Source organism: Podarcis liolepis, assembly GCF_965112155.1.
Source record: "Podarcis liolepis genome assembly, chromosome: 5".
Lineage (NCBI taxonomy): Eukaryota > Metazoa > Chordata > Lepidosauria > Squamata > Lacertidae > Podarcis > Podarcis liolepis.
The window spans coordinates 18,107,945-18,135,425 of record NC_139556.1 but is presented as its reverse complement, the minus strand read 5'-3'; the positions used below and the strand labels follow the sequence as shown (position 1 = coordinate 18,135,425).

Genomic DNA, 27,481 nt, shown 5'->3' with positions numbered 1-27,481 from the left:
GCAGAGTGCGTCATAACACTGAGCTGGCAGAACAAAGAAACCATGACGACTGCCAAGTTTCTATGGCAACTGCTGCGAGGCTTGGAGAGTATAATAGCACATCAATCACTGTCCAAAAGAACTTCATTATCAGCAAGGGGAAAAAAACCCCTTTAGAATCTGTTTAGCGTGCAACATAGGTTAACTCACCTCAAAGCCTTGCGCTCTAGCAAAAGTGGCAGCTTCCTGAAATAATAATAAAAAGGGAACAGTTAATTATAAAGTGCTAGATAATAAAGAAATAACACATTTGGAAGCTCATTCAGGCAGTCTCCTTTTACATAATTATCTCAATATGCCCACATGCAGTTGTTCAGTTACTTGCGATGAAAAGGCTGCTTCTTCCCCTGACAAGATAGCAATGAAGTGTCAACACACTTCAGAGAGATGGAAGGAAAATGTGTGCTCTCCTCCCCACTGGCAAAGTAACTTTGGACTAATGGCCTTTAACAGAAAAGGGTACAGTTAACCACAGGACTTTTCACTATTAATCATTTCTACCACACTTCCCAAAGGCTACAGCAGTGAGGCTGGAGAGCCAAATTTACAAACAGCACCCTCACCTTTCCCCAATAACGTTTAGGATCGCTTACCCCGTGTTGTGACTACACCGCTGGTAAGGAAATTAACATGTGATGAAGCCACAAATCAGGGTATATGACCCTTGGCTGTTTCAGAGGAGAGCAGAATAAAAATACAGAGGTGCCATTTCCAGCATCAGTTCGGTATAATATGAAACATGCAGTTTCCGGCTCAACCTAACACTGAATTTTTACTTGGAACTGCTCAAAAGATCTGTCTACTTTATAGATTTACAACCTTTTTGAGTCCACGGCTTCCTTAAGCAACTAATTTTTTTCTGCAGCACCCCTGTGGGGCTCAGGAGCCCAGATATGTCACCCCTGGCCTGCAGAGCTGGCAGCCTCTCACCCCTTTTTGAACGCCCTCCCTTGGAGAGTGTTCCCTCGGTCTCCTCTCCTCTCCCCTCTTCTTGGGAGTCTTCTGGGCAGCCGCACCTGCACCCCCTGGTCTCTGAGCTGCCCCCCTGCCCCAAAGAGAAGGGGCTCCTCACACTGCCCCACAGGGGCCTGGGAAGCACCCTCTGGCCAGCTTCAGAGGCACCATTCACCTGGGGAGCTTGTAGCCAGGGCTGCTGCAGCAAACAGCTGTGCAAGCCTTGGGGAGGCAGAGATGTGAGAGGGCATCAGAGGGAGGGAGGGAAGGAAAGAGGGACAGAGGCCAGTGTTGCCTGCGACACCCCTGACCATCATTCAAGGCACCCTAGGGTGCCACGGCACACTGGCTGAAAACCACTGGTCAACTTGAAGGTTTTTAAGTAGAGGTTGGATAGCCATCAGTCATGGATGCTTTAGTTGAGATTCCTGCTTGGCAGGGGGTTGGACTAGATGACCCACGGGGTTCCCTCCAACTCTACTTCCAACTCTGTGAGTCTATGATTCTATGACCACACCTTTTCATCACATTTGCAGGCTTCCTGTAGACATCTGGTTGAAATCTGTGAGAACAGAGTGCTCAGCTAGGCGGGTTTTTCGGCTGATGCAGCAGGACTCCTCTGATATTTTTAAATCATAGAGTTTGATTACAGCTTTATATAATAGTTATAAGCTTTAAAATATAATTTCAATCAACAACATTCATGGTGTCATTGAAGGATTAGCCTGATGCTTAGCTGCAAACATATTGAAAGCTATTTGTCATTGATTTCACATTAAAGAACCCCAAGTGTTTCAAATAAAAGAACACATCCAACCATTAATGAGAGAATCCCTTAAAACAGTTTGATGTCTTATTCACAGCTTTAGGCAACTGAACTCTTCTTCATCCCTCAAGTAGGACTAGAGCACCAGAAGGTCGTTATTTCATATTTATATCAAACATTAATGGCTGCCCTTTGAATGTGTGATTTTAAATACAAGCACAGAACAGGGGAGAAAGCAGTAATGTTATTTCCTAATTGGTTCTAATATGAAGACATCACTGAAGATAATTTACATATACTGGGCAATATCCAGTGCTGCACAATGGATTTCCCTTTCCTTTGCTTGCCTCTGCTGCCTCCACGCAACTCCAAATCTGACCCAGAGGGTCCTCCAATGCTCCAAAGCAGATTTGGTGGCTGCATGGAGGTGGCAGTGCAGAATATAGTAGAGGAAGTCTACCTGTGCAAGCAGAAGACCGTTCCTCTAGCAGACCTTCAGATATCCCTCCCTGAAAACGTACCATTTGAAAAGATTAGAAGACATAAAATGAGTACGTAATGCCAAACCATGGCTATGCATGAATGCACGAGTGTGCTGGTACTCAGAGGAAAAACTGTGGGCATTTCGCTCCTTCTCCACATGCCCTGCTGCAGAACTAAGACATGGTTTGGCTCAGCATCATGGCTAAGCATGGGCTCATGGTTTGTCTTGGCCCAGACAAACCACAAGTTATAGGGCTTGCTGCTTGTAACAAATCATGAACCCAGATCTGCATGTAGCACTAGCACCAGGTACTGTGGCGGCAGCAGCTTCTGGAGAGCAGCAAAGCAGCTGTGATTTTTCTGTAAGTACTGTACTTTTTGCTCTATAAGACTCACTTTTTCCCTCCTAAAAAGTAAGGGGAAATGTGTGTGCGTCTTATGGAGTGAATGCAGGCTGCGCAGCTATCCCAGAAGCAAGAGCAGCAAGATCCCTCTTGCTGTTCTGGTTTCTGAGATTCAGAATATTTTTTTCTTGTTTTCCTCCTCCAAAAACTAGGTGCGTCTTGTGGTCTGGTGCGTCTTACAGAGCGAAAAATACGGTACCTGCACACAAGCATGTTCACACCACATGTCAACTGGGCCAACATACGAAACATTAACGTATTTCTATGTACAGAGCCCCGTTTGTAATAAAGCTTTTACTTATTTTCCAAAGTATCTTAATCATTCCCCTCCGTTACTCACATTTCACTTCGCAACAGGAGGTAACCTTTGGCCAATCTCACTATCACTTGTTCAGTTTACATTATCGCCGGTGCCTTTTTACTGTTCCATTTTGCAGGGGAATAACATCAGCGGAGAAATAGCGATCTTTGCAGACTACTAAACATAAGCAATGCAAGTACAATTGGCTGAGGAGGACTGCTGATGAGATAAACGGAGCACTGCAAAAGAAGTGATCTTACAGTGCTCCCACGCATTTCAGCGGGGCCTGCGTAGGTAGGAGAATTTTCTGGTGGATTGCGCCGCAAATAATTCAAGGAAGTATTTAATGTGCACATGTTTCTCAGGCACCGGTGACAAGGCATTCTGGTGGACATTCTAAGAAGCTGAAGTGGGAACAAACAATTACTGCAGCAGGAAGCTGAAGTTAATAAAACCTGATAAGCTGAGAAAGCACACTTCCTCAGGCTGATCACTGAAGAAGCAGAAAGCCAGCCAGGTTTGCCTGAACTGAGTTTGACAGAAAAACTGAATCACAGCCTTAACAATTGGGTTCCAGCAAGGTTAGCCACATTGGCAATTTACTTACAAAAGATTTCCCCCCCTCACACTTCCCCGTTGTCAGTGGCATTTGCTAGCCCAGCTGTCAAGGCAAAGTGTAAGGTTCAAAGGTATCATGCAGTGTATTCTTAGAGCAGCATGCAATTAACAAAGCCAAGGCATACATGGGGTGGGGGGTGGGGAGGGAAAGAGCCTGAAAGCCTCCGAGATAAAGAAATGCACTTCTAATGAACTACAATAAAATCCAGAAAGGCTTAGGTGGGACTGGGACACAGACAATGCAAAAAAAAAAAGGGGGGGGGGAGAAGAGTAGTAATGGAAGCCATAAGTCCACAGAAAATAGGAACAAAAACTAAACAAGATGTATTGGAGCCAGATGATATTTGTAACCTCAAGTTTTTAGTCATGCAATTGAAAGAGGAAGTTAGAAGTCTATTCCGAGGTGAGAGGGAGGGGAAGACATTAACATCTGTGCCAAACTTTTATTTGGCCAGGAATCTCTGATACTGCTTTGTGCCTATCTGCGAATCAATCTGTAGAGCGCAAGTTTATTTCCAGTTATTTAAAATACTTTCTATTTTTTTGCTTGGAAGATGGAGTTTTTTGCTGCTTTAGGGCTATTGCAAGCACTACAGTCAATCCAGGCCCAATCCTGAGCATATCTGTAAGACTGACTTGGTTATTATAAACATCTGTTTGTGGTACTCACACTTTACGTTTGTGCTTTAAAATTTGAAGTGGGAAGAGCCCTGCAGTTGCTATGGTGCCAGACAAGAAACTCTGGTGCTGGAAATAAGAAGTAAAAGAGGACTGTCCAAATGTTGTTAGGGCACCATGCAACAAGCGCCGCTGGTCCCAGCTCCCTCTCTACCTCCAAACCTTCTCAATATGAGAGAGCTATGTCTGGATCAGACATAGTAGGATCAGACATGGGTAGGAAAACAAAGGCCCAGGGGCCGGATCCAGCCCAATCGCCTTCTAAATCCGGCCCATGGGTGGTCCAGGAATCAGTGTGATTTTACATGAGTAGGATGTGTCCTTTTATTTAAAATACACCTCTGGGTTATTTGTGGGGCATAGGAATTCGTTGATATTTTTTTAAAAAATAAAGTCCGGCCCCCCACAAGGTCTGAGGGAAAGTGGACCGGCCCCCTGCTGAAAAAGTTTGCTGACCCCTGGTATATCTAGTCTAGCATCCCATTTCCCAAATTGGTCAATCTGATACCTTTGGGAAGCCACAAGGAGGATGTGAATGCAACGATTTTCTCCTCTGGTTGCTCTCAGCAACTGGGATAGGGTGATATACTGCCTCTGTAACTGAAGATCATGATGGCTTGTAGCCATTGATAGATTTATCCTCCACGCCTTTGTCCAATTCCCTTTAAAATCCATCTAAGATGATATCACAACATTCCATGGCAACAGACAGATGAAATGTTTGCAGCATGCCATACTTCCTTCAGAATAGCTGTGACAATTTTTCTTACTGTATGAACAAACATGGAAGGTCAGGTCACAAGGCTGAAGCAAGAAGACAAGGGTGTCCCTTTTGAGAAATGACACGTTCTGCCACGCAGGAAAGCAGTAAGGCTGGGCACTTAATCTTTACCCTCTTCTGTAGCCAACTCCAAATATGTCTTGTTGCTACCCAGTTTATACCAAACCGCATTTTCTGTCCAAGGGGGCAGAAAAAAAATCTAATCTAAACACAGAGGGAAAAAAGACTGGGCTTCCCTTGACCTCAGCAAAACTACCAAAGCCACCACAGACAAAATTCCCCATAAATAAATAAGAGTCCATCTCAGTACTCAATTCCCAAAGAAACACCAAAAGTTTGGGACATACCGTGTTTTTTGCTCTATAAGACGCACCAGACCACAAGACGCACCAAGTTTTTGGAGGAGGAAAACAAGAAAAAAAATATTCTGAATCTCAGAAGCCAGAACAGCAAGAAGGTTCGCTGCACAGTGAAAGCAGCAAACCCTCTTGCTGTTCTGGCTTCTGGGATAGCTGCGCAGCCTGCATTCGCTCCATAAGACGCACACACATTTCCCCTTACTTTTTAGGAGGGAAAAAGTGAGTCTTATAGAGCAAAAAATACGGTAATTATGTTCCTTCTAGTAGCATTCCAATGCGCCATACCCCATCCTTTGCTCTTGCCTCAGAACTCATATCTGCTCTGCTCCATATATTTCTTTCTACCATTCCTACCTCTGTGACATTTTCCAAGGTGCTTATTACATGTGAAGAGCACTCCCCCCCCGGCTTGCTGTAGTATATGATGACAATAGCCGTAAGATCAGTCCTTCTGCCAAACAGTTTCTCTTGCCTCCTTTAAATCCCTCCTGCAGAATTTCCTCTCGCTGTCCCTCAGAAGGCCCCTTGGCTGCAGCAGAAGATTGGCATCATCCATTTGTTCCAGCTTAAAAGCACCTGCACTTTTGTGTGAATTTTATTATAGCTGGTTTCCTGGTATTTGTGCTGGTTTTGACTTTTAAAGCCCTTCATGGCCTAGGACCCTCATTCCTACGGGACCGCCTCTCCTGGTATACCCCACGGAGGACCTTAAGGTCCATATATAGCAACGCCCTAGAGGTCCCAGGCCCTAAGGAAGTTAGATTAGCCTCAACCAGAGCCAGGGCCTTCTCAACACTGGCTCCAGCCTGGTGGAATGCTCTGTCTCTTGAGACCAGGGCCCTGCAGGATCTGATTTCTTTCCGCAGGGCCTGTAAGACACAGTTGTTCCACCTGGCCTTTGGCTCAGAATCAGTTTGATTCCCTCGCACTCTTTCTTTTTCCTTTCTCCTCCATCTATGAAGAGATTGCTCCCTAATTGTTTTAATGTTGTATCTTAATCTTTTAAATTGTATTTTAATCAACTTGTTTTTATTACTGGTTGTTAGCCGCCTTGAGCCCAGTCTTGGCTGGGGAGGGCGGGGTATAATAATAAATAAGAATTTGTTGTTGTTGTTGTTGTTGTTGTTGTTGTTGTTGTTGTTGTTTCTTAAGCGGGACTACCTGTACTCCAGGAGGAGGTTAAATTTGCTACATCCTGGTCAGATTTCCCATCTCTTCTTTCTCTGAGAGCTGCACTCAGTGCTTTTAGGAATCATGTTTGCTTTACGGTTTTCGGCTCGGGGTTCACGCCTTTGCAGCGACTGCTGCTAATAATGATATTTGGCATGTCCCAAATAGCTCAGAAAGTTCAAAATGAAAGGACGCTTTTCAGCATTGATTGACCATAAGTGCAAGATAATGAAAGAAGCAGTGGGCCATCTGTGCTAGCCCCCAAAGGCACCTCATATGGGAGAAGGTAGTCAGGTTAAAATCTAACCTCAGAGAGGCAGCAACATATGGCGATTGCTAGGGTAACAACAGGCAGCGAGGGCACTCCCTAGTGCAGGTGATAATAAGGGTGATAATATCTATATTAAAGGCTTTCCATTTTCTATCTGACATCAGGATTCACAAAGGAGAAGGGATTAAGGAAATAAACAATCTTCACAGAAGCTTTACAGCTCCCGGGAGAATGCAGCATTTTCATTCATGCATGGCGTGTGACAACAGCAAAGCAAAGCAAAAGAACGAAACACAAAGCCGTAACCGCCCCACCCCAACACCAAAACATACAACCAGCAACATAATCTATTCTTTTTCCGGGGGGGGGGGGGACAGGATTTGAACAGCAGTTGTTCTTCAGCCTTGATAAACTTTCTCTGTTATCCAGACACACAAGCAGCGCACACTGCTTCCATCCTATTGCTTTAGCAGATTGGGTTTCAACAGGAGACTTACACATTGGTACCGTATTTTTTGCTCTATAAGACTCACTTTCCCCCTCCTAAAAAGTAAGGGGAAATGTGTGTGCGTCTTATGGAGCGAATGCAGGCTGTGCAGCTATCCCAGAAGCCAGAACAGCAAGATGGATCGCTGCTTTCGCTGCGCAGAGATCCCTCTTGTTGTTTTGGCTTCTGAGATTCAGAATATTTTTTTTCTTGTTTTCCTCCTCCAAAAACTTGGTGAGTCTTGTGGTCCGGTGCGTCTTATAGAGTGAAAAATACGGTACCTTTTCCTGAAGCCCCTACTCTTTGCCCCACTTCAGATCGCGGCGCCGATTTATAATCATTTTAAAACGCAGTAGCAAACCCTAACAATCTAACTTGTTTAGCAATAATGAACATTTAAATGCACTGCAAAGTTATTGTTTTTGAAGTATTTTTTAAAACCAAATAGCACACAGAATTTCACACTGCATAGAAACAGTGTGTAGAGGAAGAGCTGTTGAAATACGTTCTGTCGCTTAAAGTTAACTCTCACCCTTTATTTTCAGCAGAACAGCAGCCATTTATGCAGGAAACTGGAGATAAAACTCAAGAGATAGCAATAAAAAAAGGTAACTGCTATTTGTGGCAGGACCTTGTGGCAGGCTTCACTTTCATGTTGTTTCTAGTTTTCTTAGGTCAGTAACAATTTCCCTTATTTTTGTTCTAGCTTAAAAGCACTTATACTTTTGCACAGATTTCACCGTGGCTGACTCTTTGGTATTTATTATGTGGGACTATCTATACTCCAGAAGGAGTGAAGTGGCTGGAATGTAGCTTGTTAAAAGTGATCAATGCTCAGTTTATAACCAGATGAAACCTGTTTAGGGCCACATTCCTAAACACACTTAAAATGAACGGGACTTGCTTCTAAGTTAACATAGGACTGAGATACCAGACACAACAAAGATATGGGAAGTCAAAACTTCCAGGAGCAGAACAGTTGTGTCTTAGCGTACTTCTAGGTCTGAATGCCATATATTATAAAATTAAAAACCAAAGGTCTTGGTCCAGAAGAAGCCCAGATGATGATGCTCTGTGAATCAATGCCAACAATTCTTCAAGAGTTGGCCTTGAATTGGTATATTTGTAAAGCTATCTTGGTTTTGATGTATTGCTACAGTGAATTTATCCTTATCCTCCTATTTGATTTTTAAAAACTTAAATATAGGTAGTCCCCCCCCCCCTTTTAACATTAGTGATAGCCTTTATTTATTACAGGGCAAGTTTTTGTAAGAGAAACCGCTCCTTTCCTCCACAATCTTCAAAAGGGTACCTTCACTGAGGTTTTGCAACATGTCAGGATAATTAAATGTAGTAATTTAAGTAGGTAAATACTAGAGAGTTATATAAAAAAAGACACATCATATAACAAAGTTTATCAGATATAAGAGTCATGGGACACCCAGTGCATTGCTCCCAAACGGCATGGAAACTTCCTGAGAAGGAAGGAGCAGTGGTGGACTTGGGGCTCTCAAATTTGAGTGGCGCCCCGTGTGATGCTAAAATTGGGCACCCCCTGCCTCTCACACTCTGTTCTACAGCATTGTTGTGGGACCCCCTGATTTGCATCACCCGGTGTGGCTCAACCAAGCTGCTACTCTCCCGCAGCCAGTGCAATAAGAATGGTGGCATCCCTCCTCTCTCGCTCTGCAAAAGCTTGGTTATCATGTTTCAATCCCATTTTTTTAAAAATAGTTCTTATTTCTTCTAATTTACACCCCTCATATAATGTATGGTATAAGGTTTCTGAATCATAAAGGAAAAAAGAGCCGCTTGCTCTGCGGGAATGTGGGCATTGCAAACACGCGCTCCTTGGGAGTGAGTGGATATATTTCCAACTGCGAAGGTAGCATCTGGATCTTAGCAATAGGACTGCATCCCACTGTTTGGGCTCCTGCTCTGGGTCCCATCTTAGCTGCCACAAGCCCCCCAAGCCTCCACCTGAGGCTCTCCGCTCTGCAGCAAAGTCAGGGGGGAATCCCTGGTTCCTCTTTCCAAGCGACTGAAGTGCAGTTCCCTTCAGCTCAGGCTTCCACCATTCAGGCCGCCCTCCCAACCGTTTCTTCCCCCTCTGGACTAGTCAAGGTCCTTTCCAACTCTGCAATTCTATGGTGGCAACTGATGAAATGTAGAATATCCAGCATCTAAAAGAAAACATTAAGACCCTGCTATGAAGCTCTCCCTACTTGACAGAATCTCGGCTATCAAAATGAACCTATTACCCAGCATGCTGTTTTTATTTCAATCAATATCAATTGTTAATAACGCAGGCTGCTTCAAAGAATGGAAGAGGGGCATTTCTAAATTTATTGGTGAGGGAAAAGCCAAAACATAAAATTATGACAGATACAAAAGAAAGAGGAGGCTTTGCCCTGCTAGATCTGCAAATTTATTATGAGGCAGCCTGTCTGTGCTGGTTAAGAGAATGGATTACATTGGTTAATACAGACATCCTGGACTTGGAGGGTCGTAATTTATAATTTGGCTGGCATGCATGTCTTTGGTATGGGAGATTTAATAATTACATAATGCTCCTCAACATGCTTGTGGGACTCCTACCTATAAAGGGCTTCAGGAGCACAAATAAACACAGATGAACCAGCCTCAGGAAACAAACAAACAAACAAACAAACAAACAAACACCTTTAAGATTATCTTCTGGTGCTTAGAAGGCAAGTAGATTATCATGAAGAAGCAAGGAATATTATTATCTCTATGAAAAGAGAAAGTTAGATTAGAAAGACATCAATTCTGAAGTTTGACACTCTCTAGCAGTGACAGTCTGTGCTCCTATTATGGATGTGCTGATTTGTATTTAAAAAAATACAAATTATTTTAGGAAACCAGGAAAATAACTAACTAGATCATATTGCATGGAGTCTAAGCTGCTTCTTCAGGTTTCCAGGAGCAAAATTTAAAAGTTCCAAGGCTTTTGCTATCATTATTTAGCTGCATGCTATTACTATTGTCTCATTAATAATTATTTCCTTACTTAATAGCCTCACTGTTACCTGCCAGAAGATCACAGCTGAAAAGAAATCACTTAGAGCTAAACTGCCACTGTATCCATCTGTAATAAGCCGCAACAGCTCTATGCATCTGAGCCATACTGAAATTCCGCTACAAATAATAACTATTATCTAGACCTGTACTTTGTATCCCCAAACTGTAAAACCTATGCTACCAGCACTTCCTCCCTAGTCCAGCATCTCTCATATGTTTTGTCATACGGTTTATTATAATCTATAAACATCTATATAAATAGGACTGTTTTAAAAATTAAGGCACTGCACAAAGAAAAAGGAATCTTGCTCTTTATGAGATTCCACACTTCAAAAAGTATTGAAATGAAAACTGGTGAAGGATGATTAGAATCAAAAAGACTACAGACTGAAAAGAAATTAGCACAATGTGAGCTACCATTAAATCTAATCTAAAAGGACTTTAATGAGCGATAGATGTTAGAAAGAAAGTAGAAGACTGCAAAAAGACTCAAGGCTTATTACTGGAAGGAGTAATAAAATTAGGACTAAAATCCTAGGGTTAAGAGGCCTTGTTTCATTGAAAGAACACAGATGAATCATATCACATTTTTCAGAACATCTTTTTTTCTTTCTTTACACAAATGTAACAGGTTTTGACTGATTGCAATGAATGTGTTTTCCATCTTACTTCCTTTCTTGAAAATGCATGGATGAACAGGGCCCATTTTCAGACTTGCAACATAGAATTATATCCCAAACGCACTCTGTATCCACTTCCAAAAGAAAAACCTCACGACAAATTAATAAATGAGCCCCCAACGAAGTGGTGACTTAAACTGAGGCCTCACCAACTTCTGATAAAACAATGAAAACTGCAATCAAAAATGTAAAAGAGATATTAAATTAAGGTGGATACACAAATCTCTGGAAGATTATTATAGAATTTATGTTTACACTTAGATATCTAAGTATATCATGGGAATGGAAATATTAATATTTAATGCAACAAAGAAACCTTATAGAAGAAATTCAATGCATTCCCCAAGCCACAGAAAAAAGTTTCGTAAGATTTTAAAAATTAATGATTAGTGTACATAGAAGCAAGTTCCTTTAAATGTCCAGAAATGCAGCTTCTTTCATCTACTGCGGATAAAGAAATTGAGATAATTATTTTTCTAATTTGAAGGTATGGGTCAACTTGGCAAGTAAGATCTAAGAGAATGCTGAAAACTTTTGTGTTTGTTTTCAGAGGGACCTAGAGAAGACCTAGATGGATAATAGTTTGAAGCTATGGGTGATCAAAAGTTTCTTAGAGGTCCGGGAGAAATTATCAGGGTTGTACAGTGGTACCTCGGGTTACATACACTTCAGGTTACAGACTCCGCTAACCCAGAAATAGTGCTTCTGGTTAAGAACTTTGCTTCAGGATAAGAACAGAAATTGGGCTTCGGTGGCGCGGCAGCAGCGGGAGGCCCCATTAGCTAAAGTGGTGCTTCAGGTTAAGAACAGTTTCAGGTTAAGAACGGACCTCCGGAACGAATGAAGTACTTAACCCGAGGTACCACTGTACTCCTCTGTCCATCTCCTGACAAAGGCCATTGGCTTGAGTGACCAATGCAGTTTCAGTTCCAAAACCAAGGCAGGAACAAGATTCGGACTCCAGAGTTCAGCTGATCTAGCCATTCTGTTTTTGTGTCTACCATCCATATGAGTTCAAACCACCTGCTTTGGCCAACAAACACCAAAACAAGATAACAAAAATTGGTAAAACATAGTGAATAATGAAATCATCTTTGCTGTGAGTCCTGGAGGACCTTCACCCTGACATACAAGACTTTTTCTGCCTGACCTGGAAGGAGAGGGCCCCAACTGACTCCAACTACAGGAGCTAGGGCTGCTGAAGAGGCCAGAGACCATCTCATCTGTCTCATAGTGCTGGCCCAGGTCACTGAGCCTGAGCTTCCACAGCCGCCCGCCATGAACCACCATTGGCAGGATTGGCAGCATCGGTAGCAGATCTGTTCTGTGCTTAATATTTTATTCTCTTGTTAATTATGCTGTTTTAAATGTGCATTTTATATCTGACTTCCTTTAGCAATGCTTTGTTTTGAAATATTTAAGATAATATTTTAGTTTCCTGTTAACTGTGTTGCTTTGAATGTCTACTTTATAATTGACTTTCTTCAGTAATGTTTTATTCAATTTTTTTTTGATGTTTTAATTAATGTGATGTAAACTGCTTTGAGATTTTTCTTAAAAATGTAAAGTGGTATAGAAAACAACAACGACATCAACCAACCTCAATGATGCTTGTTAAGCAAAATGTTATGTGTGATAATAATAATAATAATAATAATAATAATAATAATAATAATATACCCTGCCCATCTGGCTGGGTTTCTCCAGCCACTCTGATAAATATAAAAACATAATAAAACATCAAACAGTAGCAATCTGATCCAATATAAAAAGTCACAATAACTTTAAAATAAACAACATTCAACAATCCATCAGAATCTAATAGTAAACAGTAAAATTATACATCAGCAAATAATAAACAGTTTGTACTTCTCAGTCACAATAAAGAATTACCAATCTATAATCAATAAAAATAACAGCAAATCACAACGCATAAAATACCACAAAACATACAAAACCATGTAAAAGGATCAAATTGAGAAACAAGGACGCACAACTTCTAAAATTATTTAAAATATATCCCTTAACGCCTCTCTTCCGAGCTGCTTCTGCTGTTCTGAAAGTCATGTATTCAAGGTTTAAAAAAAAAAATCCTTTTCTTTTCGTTGATATGGATTTAAAGGGGGGTTTAGACCACATTCTGGTCCATTGAATGGCGTTAATCTCATAGCCTATGTCATTCTCCCATTGTTTTTTGATTGCGTCTAGGGGGTTTGAAGAACTCATAACCCACCTACTTTCAGCAGCCAGAAACACCATAACCAGACACTGGAGAGACCTGTCAGGAGTAAGCATGGACCAATGGTACCAAATAGTATGGGAAACAGCCCTACTAGAAAAATTAACCAATAAACTGAAACTGACAAACAGAAGACGACGCATGGCTCCCCTTTATCACATATCACAGCCCAACAAGACAATGACAATAATCCACCAACACCATACAAATCAATATGGCTAACCTGATCCAAAACACCCACCCACCCCACTCACACACGAAAACAAAGATCACCATAGCCAATCACAAGCAAACAATCACACCCTAGGCCAACCCCAACCTCTCTCACCACCAAAGGAACACAAGTGAACAGCACAAGCAACGCTGACACCAAACCCTACATACATTAAGCATAATAGAAACATCGCCACTCCACCCCACCCATCTTCTCCCCCTCCACCCCTTTTTTTCTCCCCTTGATGTCTCAACAAATGAAACGGATTTGTAAAAATGTTACATGGAAAAAATTCGAGAGACATTACACATACTTCTGTAAAACAAGAAAATCTTTAATAATAATAAAAAAAGATCCTTAAATTCAATCTCTGGTATTTCCAGATAAACTTGGGTGTGTCCCCGGTTTGAAACCCTGGCTGGCAGTCAGTGTACGTAATATTGAGCTAGATGGAGCAATGGTCTGACTGGGTGTAAGGCAGCCTCCTATGCTTCTACGAAGCAGTTCTCGAAATGGGGCAAGGCAGTGCAATCTAGTCATCATGTGTAATATTTACTTTTATGTCAAGAACCAGTAGTGAAGTTGTGATGACTTTATTATTTATAACCCGCCCATCTGGCTGAGTTTCCCCAGCCACTCTGGGCGGCTCCCTATCAAGTATTAAAAACAATACAGTGTTAAATATTAAAAACTTCCCTAAACAGGGCTGCCTTCAGATGTCTTTTAAAAATAGGATAGCTACTTATTTCCTTCACATCTGAAGGGAGGGTGTTCCACAGGGTGGGCGCCACTACCGAGAAGGCCCTCTGTCTGGTTCCCTGTAACCTCACTTCTCGCAATGAGGGAACCGCCAGAAGGCCCTTGGCACTGGATCTCAGTGTCCGGGCTGAACGATGGGGGTGGAGACGCTCCTTCAGGTATACAGGACTGAGGCCGTTTAAAAGATCCTTTGCACAGAGAATAAAAGAAGCAAGACAATGGGTCTCATACAGGCTCACTCCTGCCAACCCCAGCTTCTGGGGCTTTGGGTTGAGCCTCTTTTTGAAAGAGACCTTCTGGGGCCTGGCCTTAAAGCAACATTTCCAACACACTACAAACGCCTTAAAAGTTTCTATTAACTCTGTCCACATCTGGACAAAAGGGAACGCTGAGCTGCTCCATATCATATTACCAATTAATGTTTAAATAGCCCTTCCAATTATATGATTTAATTTTACAACCATTTTACAAATTGGCTTAGGTACAAAGATAATGTAAATTCTGCCAGTAGGCTTTATTTATATACCCTTAAAGGCAGGGAAAAAATGAAATATTCCCGGAGTCGATGGGAGAAGTGGGGCTCTGCACTCCTCAGCAGAAAAGGAAATTAGAGGGCCCCTTTCCCCACTATTTTCAAATACTTTGCTCTTTCCAAGAAAAACAAGTTGTAAATGGCAGGGGCAAAAGCTCTAAATTCCAGCTTCTAGAAAAAACACAGTTGCTAATTAACTGAATTTTGTTTCTAATGTAAAGAAGAGTGCTGTTAAAAATTCTGCATCAGCAAATATGGGATTTATACTTATTACATGATATAATAAATTCAGATGCCAATTAACTGTGTGCCAATTATTAAGCAGAGTGATTGCATGACCAACACAGGGAATCTGAAACACACTACATGTGTGGAACACTCCAGATTTGTACTCTGCTATTCTGGATATAAAGCCCCCACAATTTTACTTTTGAGTGTGTTGACTTTCTCGAAGAACTAACATTTCATTGCTTTCCTTTACATAAACAAAGAGTACTAAAAGGAATCTTGAAAGTTTAGAACAGAACTTTACTTGTTTTTAAATGCCCATGCTCACTAGGAAATTCTAGCTGGTTGAGTCAGCACATCATTGGAACTATGTTCTTATGGCGCAAATCCAATAATAATTGAATAATGAAATACATCATTATAACCAGGGCTGGCTCAAGACATTATGCTGCCTAAGATAAAGGAGAAGTTGGTGCACCCTCATTCCATGTTCAGAAACGAAATGGATTTGTAATTGAATCTTACTTCAACTGGTAATAGGATCGTGTTCCTCCAGTGCACCTGATGGCAGCAGGCTAATTTAGGAGATACTGTATATGAAAAGGCCTGTGGTACACTAAGCTCTGATCTCCAACAGATGGGAATGGCTGGGGGGTGGATCAATGTCTGAGGTGCGCTGGTGCTGACCTCTAACATCTGCCACCCGAGGCAACTGCCTCACTCTGCCTAAAGGTAGGGCCAGCCCTGATGGAGACCACCAATAATCATTCTGCAAATCAGGAACAAAGTAATTCACAGCAGGCCATGTCTATTCTGTTGTATGGCTCCAACAATAGCTACAGCTATAATAGACAGGCAGTTGTAACTGAAAAAATAGTTAATAAAACAGTTGCACTCCCAGCAATCGTGGGATCATGATAGTTTTGGAACATCTGCTGGCAGCTTTTAGCACACGAATTGTAGTACTGGATACTTTGGGGACCAGATACCTATTTATGCTATTCACTTTTTGGCAATTTTTTCTTTAAGACAACTGGGTTTGTTTATTATTCAGCAATGTATGCAACAATTTCAAGCTCAATACAAAGCCGTTGTGTGGAAAACAATAATAGTTTAGTTAACATGTATTTTTTTCTAGATCAGCAAAGGAAAGGGGTGGCACAATCATGGTTATGGTAACTATTATTTCATCATATACACCGAAGTAAATAGGCTTATAAAACACGAGCAAGCTAAGCCACCATAGAAGAAGCTATTGTCTTAGAACTGGCACAAGTACTTCTTCCTTTGAAGTCCTTAAATCCAGAAATAAACATTTGGTGTGTCCTATCAGCAAATGTTGTAAGGTGATATTTTACCTACTCTTGAAAACCTTCTCGGACAGTACATTACTACTGAAGCAGCCCATTAAGAGAATTTACAACTAACTGAAAGGCTGTGATTAGCAATGTTATGGGGTACTTATGCTAATACCTTTTTAAAATTCTTGATCAGTATTCCTAGGAGTATGCCTGCAGATCAGCCCTATGAAGGAAGTTACAGTGCAGAGCAGACATGGAGCTTTGTCTATGGGCTGTTTGTACTTGGCTGTAGCCCCTATGCATGCATGAGGGCACTGCAAAGTTTGCAGCCAGACAGCGCTCAGGTGCCATTTGTGTGAACCAGTGTTTCTGCATGGAAGCTGCATTCATGGTCCTTGAAATAGCCACAGGACTTTGGAAAAGGACTGCCACTGTTGTGGAAATCAAAGGGGCCATTTATAGAGCTCCCATATGGAAGTCCTGGTTCAACCCACATGGTATCTTCATGGGAAAGCTGCCTGGTGATGGTTTTACTGGCAAGCTTGTGCATTCTCAAGGTACCCGTGTGATGTTTTAACATAATGGTCTATGGCTCTTACAGTTAACACATGAAGAATTCAGGTTCACCAACGCAATCTATCCAACTTGTTGAAAATCTGTTAGCAGCTAGAGCTGAAGAAGGCCTCAAAATGGAAGTATAAACACATAAACACATTCGATCAATGAAATAGTGAACTGATCAATTACAGAATAAAACAAACTTTGTTACACTAACAACCTTTGTTCATGCCAGAAAAAAATCCAGAAATAATAATCATAATAAATTATTGGAATTATTATATTAGATACTGGACTACTTCTCATACATTAAGTATTTCTGAGTTGTTGGCATCTGTCTGTCTCGGGAGACAATGCAAGAGTGTGCCTTTGAGGGTGAAGTCAAACTGTTGGAGAGTTACAGCTCCTGCTGTGGTTGTAGATACCAGTATGGGAGACATGTTTGGTTGCAGCTGGGGAAGATGAAGACATCTGTTGTTGTTTTTTTAAGAATAATTTTTTATTAACCGACCAATCATATCAAATCAAACCAAATTACATAAATTCCAAATTACACAGCCGAATTTTAAATTTTTGTTGGGGGTACCCATATTTCAAGTTCCGAAGGGGATCCAATCAACTTCTTGCTTCTTACTGCTGTTTTAATGTCCACAAATCTAACCTTATGATGTTCACAGTACTATCCAGTCCTTTCTTATTGTTTTTCCACATCTCTTGTTGTTATTTTCATATATTTTTCCTTTCTCTTTGTGACCTCTGATAGTCTCCATAAGCTGGTTAGAACATTTTGTAATCCTGCGTGGATATTATTATTTTTATCCAGTAATCATATCCAGACGTTTTCCATATAACATCACTTCCATACATCAAAACAGTCTTAGCGTCATTAATCTTCACCAATCTGCCTCCTTTCTCAAAACATCTGAGGAGATTCACCAGGAATGCAGTCTGAAAACAAGTCCGTTCTTCCTCCCGGCTATAAATCCTTTGGCAAGATGGCGACTCCGAATTAATTGCTGCGCCATTCCCAAAAGCTCTTATTGCTTCTCGATCTCCATAAAGCATACTTTTGATTAAAGTTTATCTCCACACAGACCTTAATCATCCTGCTTGGGTCAGTTCAACCGACGATTCTAAGGAGGAGGGGTTCTTGTAAATCACATAGAAGAAGGTGAAGACATCTGGTTGTGTTGATGTAGATGTACTATGGTGCTTCTTCTTTCTGTGCTCCTCACAGTGGTCATTCCTCCCCTAGTAACTGCTGTGGCTACACAATCTGACTGATTGTCTCCAGGCACTGTGGTTGTTTGCAAGGGATTCCCACATGGCGGGGTTGATGTTGCCAGCCTTCATGTTTTGTTTGCAGACATCTTTGTAGCGTGAAGTTGGTGTGCCAAGAGGCCTGGTGCCTAAAACACATCCCTGGGGATCCTGCCATCTTGTTCTGTGGACATGACCAAGCTGGTGTAGATGTCGTTGAGACAGGAATGCAAAAATGCTGGGGATGTGGGCTTGGGAGAGCACATATTTGTTTGAGACCCTGTCCTGCCATGTGATGCCCCAAATCTTCCTGATGCAGTGCATATGGAATGTGTTGAGGCATTGCTCCTGGTGGATGTAAGCTGCCCAGTTCTCACTACCATAAGGCTCAACACACAATCTTGGTAGAGCTTCATCTTGATATTCATTGTTAGCCTCACCTTCTCCCATACCTTTTTGGAGAGAGGAGCCATTGCCATAGCTGCCTTGCAAATACGCATGTTCAGTTCAAAGTCAAGTGGAGTTGCTGGTTCTGTTGCACAAGTGGAAGTCTGCTTCATGAGCAGAACAGCAGCATTGGCCACAACCCTGTATTTTCCTTCATTGAAATTTTTCGTTTTTCTCTTGAACACATTTATCCTACTTTAGATGCAGTTATTGTACTTATTGTATGTATTTGAATTTATTAATATAATTATTTCATTTACATCCTGCTGTTTAAACAAATTGTACTCAAGGTGGAAAAGTCAACCACAAAAATGAGCTACTTTAAAACACAATAGAAATACCTTCTATGAACGAAACATAGCAAAAAGCATTTAAAAAGCACAAAGAAGCCCCAATAAAAATAGTAAAAAAATAAACTAACAGAGTTTACACTTTTCTAAAAGCCTGTCCAAACAAATATGCTTCCCATCTGTGGGGTGAAAAAAAACTTTCAAAACCCATCATATTACTTAGCATCTACATTGGGCTTGGTTTTATAGCTATCTGTAGCCCGTCAAATATAGAATTAAATGCTCTGATCTATTAGATTAACTGTCTTAGATTTAAGCCTCTGGCTTATCAAGGAAAAACATAAACTAAAACCCTAAATCCTATCCCATATATTTGTGCTTTGATAAATTATGCCATCTCAGACACAGTGAAAATGATTCATGTTGATGGTGTTATGAAGCTAATGCCAATTTGATTCACATGTTCTGATGCTGCCCAGAAGTTGTACAATTTTGGCAAAATGTTGGAGCTAGGTTTAATTTTTGCTTTCCACATCTAATTTTACTTGAAAATATTAATCCTGAGACGTTAATTTATTTATCTTAAGAACAGAAGAAGAGCCTGCTTGCTGATGGATCAGGCCAAGTCTAGCATCCTGTTCTCACAGTGGCTGAACGGTTTGCCTGTGGGAAACCAGCAAGCGGGATTTGAGCCCAAGAGCACTCTTCCATCCTGTGCTTTCCAGCAACTGGCATTCAGAAGCATTGCGGCTTTCAGTTTTGGAGGCAGAACATAGCCACCTTCTTACATTTCTGCCCTGCCCTTCTTTCATCATGGAATCCAAGGCAGTGGGAATGTGGCTTCTAAGCAATCATCCATCCAGGCACTGACTAAACCTAGACCTGCTTAGCTTCAGCAAGCTGGTGGCCTCGTGCGCCTTCAGACCATCTCCTGTGACCTCTCCTTTGCAAAGTCCCTACACATCAGGCGCTTTAGATTCATAGTACTGCTTTGATGAGGGACGTGGGTGGCGCTGTGGTGTAAACCACTGAGTCTCTTGGGCTTGCCGATCCGAAGGTTGGTGGTTTGAATCCCCACGACGGAGTGAGCTGCCGTTGCTCTGTCCCAGCTCCTGCCAACCTAGCAGTTCGAAAGCATACCAGTGCAAGTAGATAAATAGGTACCGCTGCGGTGGGAAGGTAAACGGCGTTTCCATGCGCTCTGGTTTCCGTCACAGTGTTCCATTGTGCCAGAAGCAGTTTAGTCATGCTGGCCGCATTACCCGGAAAGCTGTCTGTGAACAAACGCCGGCTCCCTCGGCCTCAGTAAGATGAGCAATACAACCCCATAGTCACCTTTGACTGGACTTGACCGTCCTAGCGTCCATTACCTTTTTTACTGCTTTGATGGCCAAAGGGATTGTCTTGCAACTACTAAAGTCCTATGTTCCCCCTTTGGCAAGTAATATGCCACTTTTAAATATGTGTCTAGATGTTCTTCTTTACCCCTCTCTTCTGCTCAGTTTCTTTTTCTCTCTCTCCTTCTATATTCAACCTTTTATTCTTTCTCGTCTGCTGTTTGCTCTCACAGCCTATTGACTTAATTTTTTACGCCCATTTTCCTCCATTGGATGAGCTAGGGAGGGGAAGGTGTAAGTGTGAGTCACGTGGGCTTTCTCATCATTATGTGTCTATTATTATTTATCCAGACTACAGGTGGGTTGTGAACTCTCAGCCTGGAGGGAGAAGAGAGACAAGATGGGAGGATCTGAGAAGAGATGCTCCTCAGAGTCTGCCTTCAGGTAAAGGGCTGTTTGAAACCCCTATTACAAAACTTGGAGGAAACGAAGTAAAGGTAAGGTCCAGTTGTGACCGACTCTGGGGTTGCGGCGCTCATCTCGCTTTACTGGCCAAGGGAGCCGGCATACAGCTTCCGGGTCATTTGGCCAGCAAGACTAAGGGGCTTCTGGAGAACCAGAGCAGCGCACGGAAACACTGTTTACCTTCCTGCCAGAGCGGTACCTATTTATCTACTTGCACTTTGATGTTCTTTCGAACTGCTAGGTGGGCAGGAGCAGGGACCGAGCAACAGGAGCTCACCCCGTCGAAGGGATTCGAACCGCCGACCTTCTGATCAGCAAGTCCTAGGCTCTGTGGTTTTACCCACAGCACCACCCGCGTCCCATGCAGATGCCCCATAAAACTTACAGATGATACAAAAGCTTGGACAATTTGACATTAAAGAAATGGGAATAATAGTCAAAAATGGTATTAATAATCAGGATTACTAGAACAGTTACATTTGAGAAAGAAACAGTTACATTCACCAAAAAGACAAATGCCATTTTGGTTTCTATGACAGGCGGAGCAGTTTGCAACACCCTTCATATGGTATCAAGTCCAGTTTTGGTCACTACTATCTGAGGAGGATACAAAACAAAGAAAGACTGCACAGATCAACCAACATGCAAAAGGATTCAGAATGGCATATCGGAGGAAGACAGGCTGGGGTCCTGGGCATTGATAAACTGAAAATAATAAAACTAAGAGGCTCGTTCAAATATCTAAATGGCAGTTCTAATGGTGAATGGGTATATTTCTTTTTCTTTTGGAAACCTGCAACAACAAAAGTCAGGTGAGCCCTATTTTTTTTTTACTCCAGTTAAAAAAGGCATTGCCTCAATACAATCACTACTGAGGTGGCAAACTTGTGTGCTTTTGGTTCTTTGTGCAGTTTTGGCAATTGTGTCAATTTTACAGATGCGCCACCTCAAAGGCACTGTAAACGTTTAACAGCCAAATATTGTTCTTACTTCCGAAAAATGCTAGTGCACAGCAGAATATTCTTGCAATATGACACTTCATGGAGCTTAACATTTTTATTTTAAAATTCCTTATCTAAGAAGCACCTAAGAAGGATCAACATGCTTCTCCTTTAACAGAGAGCAGCCACTGGAAAACATCTTTATTATCAAGAAGAAAAGCTTGCACTATACCACTGCTCACCTCTCTCCAGTACATTTTTCATGGTGGAAACATCAGTTTTAAGAAAGGGTGGCATAATTTCTAAATTAATAGAACAGCTCATAAGGTGAGTGGTTGAAAGCAGCGTTAAAGTGTCTTAAATACCTGAGCTGCAGCTTCTCCTTTCACTCACAGCATACTAGGTATATACTAGAATACCTATTGCACCTGCATTTATACTGGAGCAATTGAGGAGACAATGCTAAACAGAAAGATTAATTGAAACAGGTGAGTCACAAAGAAATGTGCTGTTATATTTAGGATGATTAATTCCAAAGTGATTCAGATCGTTTCCAGTAACAGGGCTTTTATCAATGGCGGCTGTAAGGCTAAGCTATGATTTTTAAGTATTTCATCTTTGTAAAGCTGCTGCAGCTAGCAGGAAGGAGGGGCGCAGGAAGAAGAGATTTGCTCCGTAGCTGAAATAGCCCAGGGGTGCTTCAGAATCCTTCCCACAGCACATCTTTACAGCATGCCATTGACATTACGAACCTCCCCAGTACTGTAGAGTAGCTCATTTTCCAGCCAGAGACAATTTATCAGATACTCAGGCTGTGTGGAAGAAGAAGATCCCTGTTAATTTAGCAGGAATGATAATGATGCCACAGCCTTTTGATAATTGAAAATTCAGTATCTTCCACAGAAAATAATGGATAAAATGATGTAATGATCCAAACTAGGTTAAAAAATAATAATCAAACCTCTAATGAAAGCAGCCTTCTTTGGGTGCTGTCCCACTCTTCTCTATATTACAGGTCACAAGTTGCTATTTGCTTATGGTGCATTGAAAAGCAGACCAGACATCAACATCTATGAACCTGTCTTAAATGTCACTATCGGTTTTTATTTTATTTTATTTATTTTATATCCTGCTCTTCCCAAGGAGCCCAGGTTAGAACAATTAGCTTAGAAGATGACTTCTTACACACATATTTCTATTATTAATTAGAATATGGAATTGACTGCCAAAGCTTACAAAATGTCTTTAATGAATACAGTATTGGCATTATAAGGGACTCTGAGGGAGGGGAGAAAAAAATGCGTATTATTATTATTAACACTTTTACTACTATAAAATTATGAAAATGTACTTAGTAGAAATAAGAAAATGTTGTCCTCAGTGGAGCTCATGCAAATAAATATATATGTACAACTAAGCATCTAGATGAATAATGTGTTTGACACACTAATATTTGGCAAGCCTAATATTTCCAAACATTGCTTTTTGTAAGATTCCCCACCCCATTTTAATATGAGGACTCTGGGCGTGTTATCCGAAAACTGTTTCACGACTACATAAATTATTTGCGAGAGGAAATTGTTTCATTGACAGCTTGATCTTTGACTTTTATGTGTGGGCAGGGCTTTGCAGCTGGATTCTGGCATAATGTCAAAATGGCATTAATGAGCAACCCTTTGAGTATGTATTCTTGCAACTGTGCCAGGTTTTCATTATTTTAATTTGGGGAGCCTGAAAAAAACAAACCTCTACTGCCTATGGAAGGTGCGTGTTCAAAACCAGGCTCAGTCATGGAAACACCAAGTCACTGATTTATTTAAAACATTTCTACCCCACCTTTCATCCAATGGATTCAAGAGCAGTGCTTATAAGACATAAAAACAATTCAAATGTACAAATACAATAACATCTTTCATAGAGACTGAGAAGCGGCAGAAGATTTTGGAAACTAAAAGCTGATGGAGACAATATAACCCTTTAAAAGGTCAGAGGAAATAAACATGTCTCAGCCTGGTGCCAAAAAATGTACCGCATTTTTTGCTCTATAAGATGCACCTAGTTTTGGGAGGAGGAAAACAAGAAAAAAAATATTCTGAATCCCAGAAGCCAGAACAGCAAGAGGGATCACTGCACAGCGAAAGCAGCAATCCCTCTTGCTGTTCCGGCTTCTGGGATAGTTGTGCAGCCTGCATTCGCTCCATAAGACGTGCACACATTTCCCCTTACTTTTTAGGAGGGAAAAAGTGAGTCTTATAGAGCAAAAAATACGGTACTTTCTGCAACAATTGGACCTCTTTGGGGAGAGCAGTCCACAGGGAGCAATGACAGAAAAGGTCCCCAGTGCATAACTAACTCAACTCCACAATGGAAACCACTGGGCTTAGTCACCCTCCTCCAGCCCTACTGGTCTTCTTTGGTACAGCATGGGGAGAGGGACCAGCCCCAAACCAACAGTGTGAGGCAGAACAAGCAAGAGTTCTTACCTCCCATAGTCACAAGAAATAAGAGTGCCGTACAAACTAAAACCAATACAACCTGCAGTTTGACCTCATGGCAAATAACCACAGATAGAATTATCCATCACGGCTTTATCCTTTCAAAAGAAACATCCAAGCTGGTTGCCTTCACAAAGTTCATGTCCAACAATCCCCTTGTTGTCAGGCAGTAGTTTTGCCTTTAATACACTGAGCTGAAAAGGCTAGCAGAAATATAGGCCAGACTGCATCACCGCAGGCTTTTCTGCTTCTGTCGAGCCAGGGAGGTTTCATCATGCAGCCCTCAAGGCCTTTTTTGGCAGTTCTTGGCAACATTTGAGACCCCACTCCACCCTGCTGCCTTCCCAAAGCCAGGTAAGGAGGCACTGGGTTTGGGGAAGGAGGCATGAGGGCTTTGACAGGTCCTGGAGTCCTCTTGACTCCTTCCTTAAGCCTAGTTACCACTTTCCCAGCTTTGGCAGTCCCTGGCAACTTTCCCACCTGTACCCGACAAGGAAGTGCGGTGTCAAAGTACTCTTGCGGCCCACTTGGTATGAAAAGCTGGGCCGCCCTGGTCTAGACATACTACAACCCCTTGGCTACCATGAGTTGGACACCCACGACTTCTACCATGTTTGCAACAATCCACTTTCTGATACTCATACTCGTTCCTGCTTACAAAGGCAGTAGCATTTTGCTCATCAAGCACACGCCGTTTGGACATAATATTTAAAGTTTATGTCCTCTGACAACTTAAATAGCTCTGATTAGTACTGAAAGTTAGCTTGGGTTGCAAAATGTCTATTGAAGGTGAGTAGCTTTGCAGATGAATTAAGCAGCAACTTGTGACAAAGCTGTTACCATCAGGAGATAATTGACCTTATTTGACTGTTAAGCATCCTGAGGCAAAGTTGAGTGTGCTTAAATCCTGGCAGGTTAATTATCTAGTGATTACAGTAGGCTTGGAAGGTATTATGGCTAAGAACCATTTGCAAAACGACACTATCAGAAAACTAAATTTAATAATAATTAAAAGAAATGACAATAATCAAGGTCGCCAGTCATGTATTGCTGCATAATGAGCACTGAATAGCCATAATTGGATAGCAATAATTACTTTTATACCAAATAGCCCACGTTTAAATTTATTATGTGAAGCCTAGTTAATAAATATCAATGAGCTAAAATTGCAAAGAAGTGATCAAGGCATCAGTTCAAATGTTCTAACTGATCTACTCCACTGAGCTGTTGAAGTGGGTTTAAAAGCACCCGTGCAGCTCAGAAAATATGGACATTTATATCTGAATAAATCATCAATGTCATTCAGATGCAGTTGGTTATTCAAAATAAAATGTGGTATTTAAAACTAGTTTAATTGCTTTCAGGTTATAAATGACAACAGATTTTCACTTTGCTGCTTTGAACTATTGAAGAATATCAAAAAGATATGCTATCAGCACCCCTAAATATGTTAGATATTGGGAATGTAATAGATACAATGGGAAATGGGAACTCACCTGGACCAAACGGTCTTCCTATAGAATGGTATAAAATATTCAAAAATCTACTAGTCCCCAAACTTCTAGAAGTCTATGAGGATATAGCTCATAAAGGTATATCTGCTACAACATTCAATGAAGCTTTAATAATAATTAAACCAAAACCTAACAAAGACCCTACTAAATGTGCAAATTATAGACCAATATCATTATTGAATGTTGATGCAAAGATTTTGAATGCAATATTGGCGGCAAAATTATAAAAAGTTATTCAAGACTTGATACCTAATCAAACAGGTTTTATAAAAACAAGACAAGCTACAGATAATATCAGATTAACAATAGATTTGATAAATTTAAATAAAGATGAAGAGGAGTTTATGATATTGTCATTAGATGCAGAAAAGGCTTTTGACATAATATATAAAGAATTCGTAGGGTGTGTGTGTGTGTGTGTGTGTGTGTGTGTGTGTGTGTGTGTAATATAAAAAATACAAAGTGAGACATTAAGGAAATCCAAAGGGAAAATATGAAGAACAGAGGTTCTGACGAACAGATTATTAAAAACACGTGAAGTAAACAGTGGAAGTCTTTTTTAAAAAACAACAACAATTTATTTAAGGTAGATACGGACAAGATGAAATTATACAATTGAATATAAATATAGATGGGAAACGGCTATGTATTGTGAGTACTTATCTACTTTTTAAAAATTTCACTTATGATCTTTTTCTTCTTTATTCTTTTTTTGTTCTTTTGTTCTTTTTTTCTTTTTTCTGCTATCTTATCTTTCATTTCACTGCTTTATTGTGAATAGCATTTTACAGAGGTATAAATAACTGTAATTATGAAAAGAGACAAAATATTCTCTAATTTTTTCCCTTGGTTAAATGTATTTTCTTTTTCTTTTGTATTTTCTTTTGTTGTGAATATGTATGTTTTCTAATTTGTACTTAATAATTTTTTTTAAAAGAATTCATAGGGTTTGTGTTACGTAAATTTGGTTTCTCTATAGAATACTGTAATTGGATTAAAATGATTTATAAAAACCCAACGTCCCGGATTGTTACAAACGGAAGAATTTCGAATTTGATTAGTTCAAATCGAGGAATGAGACAAGGATGTCCTCTTTCTCCATTATTATTTAATCTGTGCCTGGAACCATTAACAAGAGCAATAATTCAGAATGAGCATATCAAGGGTGTAAAACACAATAAAGATAATTACAAAATTGTATTATTTGCAGATGACATCCTTTTATTTATTACAAAACCAGAAGATACAATTCCAAAAATTATGGAGAAAATAAAAACCTTTGGCAGAATATTGGGATATTCTATAAATTGGACAAAATCAGAGATTTTACCAATTGGGCCAAGGGCTACATTGTATAGAAACCATCAATTTCAGATGTGCAAAGACTTTATTAAATACTTGGGTATAATGATTTCATCAGATATAGACCAAATTGCAAAATTATATTTGAATCAAATTATAAATGAGATTTCTTTTGATATTGAAAGGTGGGGGCCTCTAAACCTTTCCCTTTGGGGAAAGGTTAATGTCCTCAAAATGAATGTTGTTCCAAAGGTTTATACATTCTCAGAGGATTACCAATACATATTCCCAAATTTTACTTCCAAAAAATAAATCAACTATTTAGATTGTGCCTGTGGGGTACAAAGCCACCAAAAACATCACTACATAAAATGCAACTTCCAACTAAGGAAGGTGGCTTTGGTCTCCCGAACATTTTTGCAAGAGTAATAAAAAGAAATTGTTATTTAGGCGAACTGAATTTAATTCTAAATTATATTCCGGAAACGTGGGAGATTACAAGGGGTCAAAAAAAATGGATGTACCGTGCCATATTAGAAGCAAAAAAACTTGATGAATTGGAAGAG

General features: G+C 40.7%; 1 protein-coding gene across 3 annotated transcripts in view; it reads right to left on the bottom strand.

Moving 5' to 3' along the window:
* The window catches only part of ADK (adenosine kinase), a 200,871-nt gene that overhangs the window by 44,340 nt on the left and 129,050 nt on the right, over positions 1-27,481 (bottom strand). For all 3 annotated transcript variants that reach the window (XM_083502793.1, XM_083502795.1, XM_083502794.1), the window contains exon 8: positions 190-225. In XM_083502793.1, coding sequence (XP_083358919.1) covers positions 190-225 — 36 coding nt within the window. The remainder of the gene's footprint in view (positions 1-189; positions 226-27,481) is intronic.